At 42.4% G+C, this 11,523-nt stretch overlaps 1 protein-coding gene across 1 annotated transcript in view; it reads right to left on the bottom strand.

Annotated features, from left to right (window-relative positions):
* Positions 1-426: 426 nt before the first annotated feature.
* The window catches only part of olfml1 (olfactomedin-like 1), a 32,744-nt gene continuing 21,647 nt past the window's right edge, over positions 427-11,523 (bottom strand). Inside the window, exon 3 of the mRNA XM_069903059.1 lies at positions 427-3,340. Within this exon, the coding sequence (XP_069759160.1) occupies positions 2,535-3,340 (806 nt within the window). The 3' untranslated portion in view covers positions 427-2,534. The remainder of the gene's footprint in view (positions 3,341-11,523) is intronic.

Genomic DNA, 11,523 nt, shown 5'->3' with positions numbered 1-11,523 from the left:
TATTCTACTGCATCTGATGCTCCCTTTTGTGGCCTTCTCTAAGTTGGAAAGACTGTGCGCAGAGTGGGAGTTCGCTTCACTGAGCACCCTCACTCAGTCCACACCAGTGCCAGAGACCTCCTAGCGGCCAATCATTTCAGCTCTGTGTCACACTCCCACACCTGTCCATGGCCTCGTGTAACATCCCACCAAGTCCACCTGCAAATTGGAGGAACAACTCCTGATTTCCGTCTGGGCTCTCTCCAACCGAAAGGCATTAACATCGACTTCTCCGGTTCCTGCCAGCCCAATCTCTGTTCTCCTTCCCTTTCTTTTTGTTTTCTTTCCTCCAGCTTGTCACCTCCTTCCCTCTCCGTTCATTGAGCCATCCCCCCTCCCCCGGTTTCTGCTGTGCCCTCCCTCCCTTATGCACCTATTACCTCCTGCCTGTGGGACCGTGCTCCTCCCCCTCCCCCCATTTTGTTCGGGTGCCTGCCGACAGTTTTCCATACCTTGGTGAAGAGATCAAGCCCAAAGCGTTGGTGATATATCTTTATCTTTGCTGTATTAAGTGCCCTGTTTTGACCTGCTGAGTTTCTCCAGCGTTGCGTTTTTATTTCTACATCTACTCTGTCCGTGCCTGTAGAACTGAACCTGCTCTTGTCCTGGGCAGTTCGGAGTTGGCCTCGGAGTGAATGAAGATTTCCAGTCTTGCTCCATTTCCGGAGCCATTGGCAGTTCAGAGTGGATGGGATTCAAGGAGGGAAGAGTGTGAGCTGAGCAGTCGGGAAACTAATGGAGCAGATTATTTCTGTTTCTTTACTTCCCATGGATGTTGCGTGACCTGCTGAATTTCTTCAGCACGTTCGTGTATTGCACTCAACCCCAGCACCTGCAGACGTCCCTGGTTAATACCTTCAGCGATTTGTTGTTTTGCTCCGGATTCCAGCGTCTGCAGCCTCTCGTGTGTCTCTTTGCAAATTCTTGTACTTACACGGCTCCCTTTCAAAACCCTGATGGTGTCATCCATCCCGGGACCACTTGCTGGGTCGTTTAATTCATTTTTGATGTCACTATTGGTTGCTCTGCCAAGTCCTGGACCCCTTCACCAATGAGAACAATTCCTCTGCAACAGTTCTGTCCATACCCTTCAAGTTATTCAATCTTTTTATCAAATCTCCTTGCAACCTCTTGCTCTTCCCTGGAGAACAACCACAATTTTCAAGTACTGGTATATCTGCAGAACAAGAGAACTTGTGGGTTGTTTATTTTCTGGAGTTTAAGAGGCTGAGGGGTGACTGGATAGAACTTTACAAAATTGTTGAAAGGATTGACAGAATTTTTTTCCCTGGGGTAAAGGCATCACTCATGAGAGGACAAGTTTGAGGAGAAGGGGAAGAGTTTTAAGGGAGATGTGCAGGGAATTTTTTTTTGAAACATGGAAATCTGCCTACACTGTGATTGTCGTAAAAACCCAAGAAATGCTGGGGGAACTCAGCAGGTCTTGCAGCGTCCGTGGGCGGTCAAGATATGTTACTGACATTTCGGGACTGAGCCCTTCTTCAAGGTATGAGTAAAATGCTGGCAGGGACCTGTATTAAGAGGATGGGGAGAAGGAAAGAAAGGGCAGGGGGAGGAGCCTGCAAAAAGACTGAAAAATGGCAGGGGCTTGGGCCACACTCAAAGGGCTCTGGGGCACAGGGAGTGGTGGGTCCTAGGAAAAGGCTGCTGGTAATAGCAGTGGAAGTAGGAACAATAGTGATGTTTAAGAGGCTTCTAGAAAGACAGAAAGGGATGGAGGGATATCAAGTGCAAACTGTAGAGCTTTGGTTTGATATACAGAGGTGTAGGAGAAACAGCAGCATCCATGGAGAGCAAAAGGCAGTCGACATTTCGGGCCTGAGTCCTTCTTCAGTAGTGTTGAAAATCTGACAGACTCCTGAATAACGTGGGCCTCGTGGATGGGGCGTGGGCCTCACGGACGGGGCGTGGGCCTTGTCAACAGGGCTCAGGCCTCATGCACAGGGCTTGGACTTCACCCACAGGGCATGGGCCTTTCTGACAGGGCTTGGGCCTCATGGACAATGTTTGGGCCTTGCGGACAAGACTTGGACCTCGTCTATAGGGCTTGGGCCTCACCCACAGGGCTTGGGCCTCACAGACAAGGTTTGGGCCTCATGGATAAGACTTGGACCTCGTTGATAGGGTTCAAGCCTCACCCACAGGGCTTGAGGCTCATCCATAATGCATGGGCCTAACCCACAGGGATTGGACCTCACGCATAGAGATTGAGCATTGCTGTCAGGGCTTGGGCCCTCACTCACAGGACTCAAACCTCGCTCACAGTGCTTGGGCCCTGTTGACGGGGCTTGGGCTTCATTGACAGGACTTGGGCCTCGTCGACAGGGGACAGGGTTAAATAAACCATACAAAGCTATTGAACAATGGACAATTTATAAGGATTGCAGGTGTGGGAAGTGATACAAATAATTGTCAGAAGCATGATTGCCTTGGGTTAAATCTGGGCCAATTTACAGACAAAACTCAGGTGGAAGTTACTTGAATTCTGGAGAGTTTTGGGGTTTCTTCTTGGTGATGAATTTGTAGATTGTCTGGTAGCCATCATCCCAGGCATAGAGTTGGCGGTCTCGAGGATTGTAGTGGATCATGGAGTGCCTGCTGTAGCGCTTGGGGAAGTAGAGGGCAGGGAGCTCAGCAGTGCTCACCATGTCAGTGACGTCGTAGATGCACTGGACATGAGACCGGCCGCCATGGTGGGTGTTGTAGACCACGTAGAGGGTACCGCAGACCATGAAGGCGGCCTCGGCCCCCCTGCTGGAGCAAGAGGTGTCCCAGGAGTGTTCCACCGCCAGGTTGGCCTGGTCAATCTTGGTCAGCATGATGGTGCCGACCCCGTGGCCCTCAGGCTCAGCGTGGATGGCCCAGAGGCCCTGCTCATCCACCGCCAGGTCAATGAAGGTGTAGGGTGAGAGCTGGTAAGCTGGAATCAGGCCCGCCCCCTGGAGCAGCATGCGATCGTTCACCGTCCCGTTGCGGAGGTGGTACTTGACGATCAGGTTGAGGGTGTCGTTGGAATGGTAGTAGAGGAAGCCATTGTAGGCCACATGTCCCGTCCCCTGCCAGGCCATGGGCAGGACCACCCTCTTGGGCGCCAGCCTGCCTGGGCTCTCAGTGAAGGCCCTGATCCCGGCGAACTCCACAAGCGAACTGCTGCTAGTTCCACTAAAGAAATAAATCTTCTGGAAATCCCGGGCAGGGTCCTTGATCCAGGATCCTTGCGCATCACCCACTCTCTTCACGATCTTCAGGGACTTGATGCTCGTGAGAAGGCTATCACAATCTGCAGGGAGTGAGGACAGAGACAAATTTAAACAAGCACGGCCCTGTGGCCTTATTCAAGTCCTTGCTAAAGACCTGTTCACTACCTACACCATTCAGAATTGTTTTGACATATTTCCCTCTGATTTCTCTCACTGAGAGTTTAATCTTTTCATTGTAAATGGGTTAATGCCAGTATCGAAAGAGCAACAATGATTTAAATTTATCATTTAGAGATACACCACGGTAACAGGCCTTTCCGGCCCACAAGCCCACACTGCCCAAATACCCCCACGTGATTAATGAGCCTACTAACTACGTATGCTTTTGAAGGGTGGGAGGAAACTGGAGAACCCTGGGAAAACCCGTGCAGACACGGGGAGAACGTACAAACTCCTTACGGGTAGCTCAGGATTCGAACCTGAGTCACAGGCGCTGCAATGACATTGTGCTAACCTTTACACTAAGTTGGCTAGAAGACAATGGTCATTGTGGACTTTATCTAACATTACACCATCAGAGAGAGAGAGAGAGAGAGAGAGAGAGAGAGAGAGAGAGAGAAAATATAATCTGCTCCATTAGTTTCCTGATGGCTCAGCTCGCACTCTTCCCTTCCCAAGTCCCATCCACTCTGAACCGTGGGCGGCTCCCAAAATGGAGCAAGACCAGAGATCTTCATTCTCTCCAAGGCCAATTTTGAACTGCTGGGACAAGAGCAGGTTCGGCTCTACAGGAAATGTTAAAGGTCACTCACCCACACAGCTCCGAAACTAATGGTCAGAATAATGGGCTGAGAACTCGGGTGTGGGGATATAGGTCCTTGAAAATAGCAGGTGCCCAGTAGAGCGGGGAGCGGAGACATAGCGCTGCTCTCCCGGGTACTACTGCTTGGTCGTGAAGTCGATCGCTCTGGACTGGCTTTAAATGGCCTGTTAAAGGGGCCAACAGTATTTTATTTTAAGATCCTGCAACTACGGGGGGGTCTGTGCCCAAGATGGCAGTGCCTGGGCACACTGCAGGTGCGCAGCGGACCAGCACAGGGTACCAGAAATGGAGAGAACAACCTCCCCCCCTATCCAGAAGGTGAAGCAAAGGAGATGACCATACAGGGCAGGGACCACAGTGGCGGACCAGCGAGGGGCTCAGTGGCTGAGGGACCCACACAAGCTGCAGACGACTTGTGGTCAGGGGAACCTGCATGGGCTGTTGGAGACCGGCTCACGGGAACCAAGCATTGGAACCGGGATTCTGAAGGGATTTGCTTTCTCCCATTGTTAGGGGTGCCAGGCAATTCTCTTATAGCAGACTAACGTTGAAGTATACCATGGATACTTTTTTTTTTTTTTTTTAAATTTTTTATTTTTCACACCATAAATCACAATAGCCATGATATACACTTTTTCTTTTCCACACATTTACAGTGACTTTTTTCTCCCTCCCCCCTCCCTCCTCCCAAGCCACCCCCCCACCCCCCCCCCTCTCATCCATTTTAGGTATACAATCTAGGTTGCATTAATTCAGTTAGACAATGTTGTCATTCAACAAAAATACACCAGAAATTCTACTGAGTCCATTCTTTTCTTTTCTTCTCCTTCCATCAACTTAGGTAATGTTTGTTCCCGGTAGGTTTTCGCTATTGTATTTAATGTAAGGCTCCCATACTTGTTCGAATATTTCAATATTATTTCTTAAACTATATGTTATTTTTTCTAATGGAATACATTTATTCATTTCTATATACCATTGTTGTATTTTCAAATTATCTTCCAATTTCCAGGTTGACATAATACATTTTTTTGCTACGGCTAGGGCTATCTTGACAAATCTTTTTTGTGCATCTTCCAAGTCAATTCCAAATTCTTTATTTTTTATGTTACTTAGGAGAAAGATCTCTGGATTCTTTGGTATATTGTTTTCTGTTATTTTATTTAATATCTGATTGAGATCATCCCAAAATTTTTCTACTCTCTCACATGTCCAGATTGCATGAATTGTTGTTCCCCTTTCTTTTTTACATCGAAAACATCTATCAGATACTGTTGGGTCCCATTTATTTAACTTTTGCGGTGTAATGTATAGTCTGTGTAACCAATTATATTTTATCATACGCAGCCTCGTATTTATTGTATTTCTCATCGTTCCAGAGCATAACTTCTCCCATGTTTCCTTTTTTATCTTTATATTTAAATCTTGTTCCCATTTTTGTTTAGTTTTACCATTTGTTTCCTCATTCTCCTTTTCTTGCAGTTTAATATACATATTTTTTATAAATCTTTTGATTAACATTGTATCTGTAATCACATATTCAAGGTTACTTCCCTCTGGTAAACTCAAGTTGCTTCCTAATTTATCTTTCAAGTAGGATCTCAGTTGGTAATATGCCAGCGCTGTATCTCCAGTTATATTGTACTTATCTCTCATTTGTTCAAAGGATAAGAATCTACTTCCTGAAAAACAATTTTCTATTCTTTTAATCCCTTTTTTTTCCCATTTTCTAAAGGCAAGGTTGTCTATTGTAAAAGGGAGTAGCTTATTTTGCGTCAATATTAGTTTTGGTATTTGGTAATTTATTTTATTTCTTTCTACATGAATCTTCTTCCATATATTGAGGAGATGGTGTAATACTGGAGAAGTTCTATGTTGTACCAATTTTTCGTCCCATTTATATAATATGTGTTCAGGTATCTTTTCCCCTATTTTATCTAATTCTAGTCTCGTCCAGTCTGGTTTTTCCCTTGTTTGATAAAAATCTGATAGGTACCTTAATTGTGCGGCTCTATAATAATTTTTGAAGTTTGGCAATTGTAAGCCTCCTTGTTTATACCATTCTGTTAATTTATCTAGTGCTATCCTCGGTTTCCCCCCTCTCCATAAAAATCTCCTTATTATTTTCTTTAACTCTTTGAAGAATTTTTCTGTCAGTTGTATTGGCAATGCCTGAAATAAGTATAGTATCCTTGGAAAAATGTTCATTTTAATACAGTTTATCCTTCCTATCAGTGTTAGTGGTAGCTCTTTCCAATGCTCTAAATCGTCCTGTAATTTTTTCATTAGTGGATTGTAATTGAGTTTATATAATTGGCCTAGATTTTTGTTTATTTGCACACCTAGGTATCTTATTGCCTGCGTTTGCCATCTGAATGGGGATTCCTCCTTAAATTTTGAGAAATCCGCGTTATTCATAGGCATTGCTTCACTTTTATTTACGTTTATCTTGTATCCCGACACTTCTCCATATTCCTTCAATTTCTTATATAGTTCTTTTATTGATAGTTCTGGTTCTGTTAAGTACACTATCACATCATCCGCAAACAGACTGATTTTATATTCCCTGTCTTTTATTTTTATTCCTTTTATATTATTATCTCTTCTTATTGATTCTGCTAGTGGTTCTATAGCTAGTGCAAACAATAATGGTGATAGTGGGCATCCCTGCCGCGTTGACCTGCTTAAGTTAAATTGCTTTGATACATGTCCATTTACTGTCACTTTCGCTAACGGTCCCTTATATAATGCTTTAATCCAATTAATATACTTCTCCGGTAAACTGAATTTTTGCCATACTTTGAACAAGTAATTCCATTCTACTCTGTCGAAGGCCTTCTCTGCGTCTAAAGCAACTGCTACTGCCGGTGCTTTATTTCCTTCTACTGCATGAATTAAGTTAATAAATTTACAAATATTGTCTGTTGTGCGTCTTTTTTTGATAAATCCAGTTTGGTCTAAATTTACCATTTTCGGTACCTGTTCTGCTAATCTGTTCGCTAATAGTTTAGCTATTATCTTATAATCTGTGTTTAGCAGAGATATTGGTCTATATGACGCTGGTGAGAGTGGATCTTTCCCTTGTTTTAGTATCACTGTAATTATTGCTGTTTTACATGAATCTGGTAAGTTTTGTGTCTCATCAATCTGGTTGATTACATCCAGGAGGGGCGGTATTATTAGGTCTTTAAATGTTTTGTAGAATTCTATTGGGAGTCTATCCTCTCCTGGTGTCTTATTATTTGGTAAATTTTTTATTATCTCTTGTATTTCTACTGTTCCAAATGGTTCTGTTAATTTATTTTGTTCCTCTATTTGTAGTTTTGGTAGTTCAATTTTAGTCAAAAATTCATCTATTTTCCCTTCTTTCCCTTCGTTTTCGGTTCGGTATAATTGTTCATAGAATTCTCTGAAGTTTTCCTTAATTTCTTTTGGATTATATGTAATTTGTTTGTCTTTTTTCCTTGTTGCCAATACCATTTTCTTAGTTTGCTCTGTCTTAAGCTGCCATGCTAAGATTTTGTGTGTTTTTTCACCTAGTTCATAATATTTCTGTTTTGTCTTCATTATATTCTTCTCCACCTTATATGTTTGTAATGTTTCATATTTTATTTTTTTATCCGCCAATTCTCTTCTTTTGGTTGTATCTTCCTTTATTGCTAATTTTTTTTCTATGTTTATTATTTCCCTTTCCAACTGCTCTGTTTCCTGGTTATAGTCCTTCTTCATCTTGGTTGCATAACTTATTATTTGCCCTCTAATGAATGCTTTCATTGCGTCCCATAGTATAAACTTATCTTCCACTGATTCCGTATTTACTTCAAAGTACATTTTTAATTGTTTTTCAATAAATTCTCTAAAATCCTGTCTTTTAAGTAGCATGGGGTTTAATCTCCATCTATACATTCTTGGAGGGATGTCCTCTAGCTCTATTGCCAATAACAGGGGTGAGTGGTCCGATAATAGTCTAGCTTTATATTCCGTTTTCCTAACTCTCCCTTGAATGTGGGCTGGTAACAGGAATAGGTCTATCCTTGAGTATGTTTTATGTCTAGTCGAGTAGTATGAGTATTCCTTTTCTTTTGGGTTTTGTTTCCTCCATATGTCCACAAGTTTCATTTCTTGCATTGATTTAATTATAAATTTGGTTACTTTGTTCTTCCTGTTAATTTTTTTCCCCGTTTTATCCATATTTGGATCCAAATTCAGATTGAAATCCCCTCCTATTAGTATGTTCCCTTGCGTATTAGCTACCTTCAAAAAGATATCTTGCATAAACTTTTGATCTTCTTCGTTAGGTGAATATATATTAAGTAGATTCCAAAGCTCTGAATATATCTGACATTTTATCATAACATATCTCCCTGCTGGATCTATTATTTCCTCTTCTATTTTAAATGGCACATTTTTGCTAATTAATATAGCCACTCCTCTTGCTTTTGAATTATACGATGCTGCTGTTACATGTCCTACCCAATCTCTCTTTAATTTCTTGTGCTCCAATTCAGTTAAGTGTGTTTCTTGGACAAATGCTATATCTATTTTTTCCTTTTTCAGTAAATTTAGTCGTTTCTTCCTTTTAATTTGGTTATGTATTCCATTAATATTTAGAGTCATATAGTTCAGCGTAGCCATTTTATATTTTGTTTATCTTCTCTTTCCGTTTTTCCATCATTACCTTTCCTCCTTTTCCATTTCTGTTTTCTTATTTTCAACTCTTTACCAGACAACATTCCTACAACATCCAACATTTTCCTTATTCTCCTATTTCTATCTTCTTTATCCCCAATCTCCCCTTCCCCTCCTGAGTTGCCCTTTATCCCTTGTCGGACAACCACATCTCCCCTCTCCATTTGGATTTGCGAATCCACTCGCAAGCGTCAACTGATTTTGCAGTGACCGCTCTTTTCCCCCACCCAGCCCCCCCCAGAAAAGATTTCGCTTTTTATATGTCACAAAGGTCACTCTTTTAATTCCCTCCTTATTCTCTCTATTCCATTACCTTCTCTTATTAATTCTTGTCTATACTCTCTATGTTTTCCTCTAATTACAGATACTTTCACATATGCCCATTGTCTCTATTCACTCTTATACCTCTTTACCCGCATACATATCAATCGTGGTCATTTTTACCCTCCTTACCCTTCTTCATCCCTCAGTCTATTTTTGTCTTTACCCACATACATATCAATCGTGATAATTTTTGCTCTCATTACCCGTCTTCATCCCTCAGTCTATTTTTGTAATTGTTCTGCAAATTTTCGTGCTTCTTCTGGATCCGAGAATAGTCTGTTTTGTTGTCCTGGAATAAATATTTTCAATACCGCAGGATGCTTCAGTGTAAATTTATATCCTTTCTTCCATAAAATCGCTTTTGCTGTATTGAACTCTTTTCTCTTCTTTAGGAGTTCAAAGCTTATATCTGGATAAATGAAGATTTTTTGCCCTTTATACTCCAGTGGTTTGTTGCCCTCTCTTACTTTTTCCATTGTCTTCTCCAGTACCTTTTCTCTTGTAGTATATCTTAGGAATTTTACTACAATAGATCTTGGTTTTTGTTGTGGTTGTGGTTTAGGGGCCAATGCTCTATGTGCCCTTTCTATTTCCATTTCTTGCTGTAGTTCTGGACATCCTAGGGCCTTAGGGATCCACTCTTTTATAAACTCCCTCATATTCTTGCCTTCTTCATCTTCCTTAAGGCCCACTATCTTTATGTTATTTCTTCTGTTATAATTTTCCATTATATCTATTTTTTGGGCTAGTAATTCTTGTGTCTCTTTAGTTTTTTTATTAGATTCCTCCAATTTCTTTTTTAAGTCTTCTACCTCCATTTCTGCTGCTATTGCCCGTTCTTCCATCTTGTCCATTTTTTTCCCCATTTCTGTTAAGGTCATATCCATTTTATTTATTTTCTCTTCTGTGTTGTTTATTCTTCTTCTTAAATCATTGAATTCCTGTGTTTGCCATTCTTTAAATGACTCCATGTATCCTCTAACAAGAGCAAGTATATCCTTTACCTTGCCTTTCCCTTTATCTATTTCACTGTACTCTTCCTCTTCTTCTTCCTCTGGGTTGACCATCTGTTGTTTCTTTGCTGCCCTTTCCTCCTCTTCTTTCTTGTTTCCATTGTCTTCTGTGGTCTCTTCTTGCTGCAGGTGTTCTGCAGCTGTCGTTGCCGGCTGTGGAGATCGACTCCCCAGCTGGACCCCCCTCCCGTCGGTGTGTTTTTTTGCATGCGCATCGCGCATGCGCGAGGAGTCGCGCATGCGCGGTTGCGCACTTTTACTCGGCTCTGTGAGCCATTGTTGTAGTTCTTTTTCTACCGACCTGAGGTAGTGGGGCCCTCTCTCCACAGCGGGCCTCTTCGGACAGGTAAGGCCTTCACCCTTTTCCTCCGTTGTCTTCTCTTCCTCTCTTCTTTCCGTTGATTTTGATTTTTCTCCTTTTGTCTCCATCTTCTTTCCACCTTTATACTCACTTTTCTTTAACTTGTATTTCTGTGCCTTTGTATTTTCTCTTGTTTTTCCCGACTTTTCTGGAGAGGGCTGGAGTTCACCGTCCGGCCACTACTCCATTACGTGACTCCTTGTACCATGGATACTTTTAACGTGAAAATAAAAGGAACCTTGAACATGGGTTGTTCCATGTCCCACTCTCACTCCCACACCCAATGAGTATTTGAGCAAGATGGAGGGTGAGAGAAAGAGTGCAAAAGTTATCCAAATCCAGGAAAATCATTGAGGCAGATCAAAATGATACCAATGTTTTAAAACTGACAATAGGTTGTTGTCCCAGGGTAAAGTCTTGCCACATGCATATTTGACCACATGGAATGCTGAATCCAGCTGTTGGGAATAGTTGGAACCATATTCTGAATGTCCAAAAGCCACTGGAAGATTTTTACATTTAATTTAGACATACAGCACGGTAACTGACCCTTTTGGCCCACGAGCCTGTGCCGCCCAATTCACACCAATTAACCGGCCAACCACTTGCATTTTGGTGGGAAGAAACTGGAAGACCCAGAGGAAACCCATGCAGACATGGGGAGAACGTACAAACTCTGAACAGACAGTGTTGGATTTGAACACACTGTGCCGCTAACCAAGAGCTGTGAGATAATGTTGCAGCTCTAGAAAACCCTGGTGAGACCACACTTATGTTCAGTTCTGGTCACCTCATTTCAGGAAGGGTGGAAATGATTAGGAGAGGGGGCAGAGGAGATTTATCAGGATGTTGCCTGGATTGGAGAATGTGTCTTATGAGGCAAAGTGGAGTGGGTTGGGGAACAAAGAAGGATGAGAGGTGACTTAATAAGATTATGAGGGGCTTAGATAGAGTGAAGAGGCTGTTCCTTATTCCCAGGGCGGCAATAGTGAAAACCATAGGATATTTGAACAAAGTGAGGGGAGTAAAGGTTTGGGAAGATGTCAGAGGTGA

The sequence above is a fragment of the Narcine bancroftii genome, chromosome 1, assembly GCF_036971445.1.
Source record: "Narcine bancroftii isolate sNarBan1 chromosome 1, sNarBan1.hap1, whole genome shotgun sequence".
Classification (NCBI taxonomy): domain Eukaryota; kingdom Metazoa; phylum Chordata; class Chondrichthyes; order Torpediniformes; family Narcinidae; genus Narcine; species Narcine bancroftii.
The sequence above is the reverse complement of the archived record's forward strand: the minus strand, read 5'-3'. Positions and strand labels throughout refer to the sequence as shown.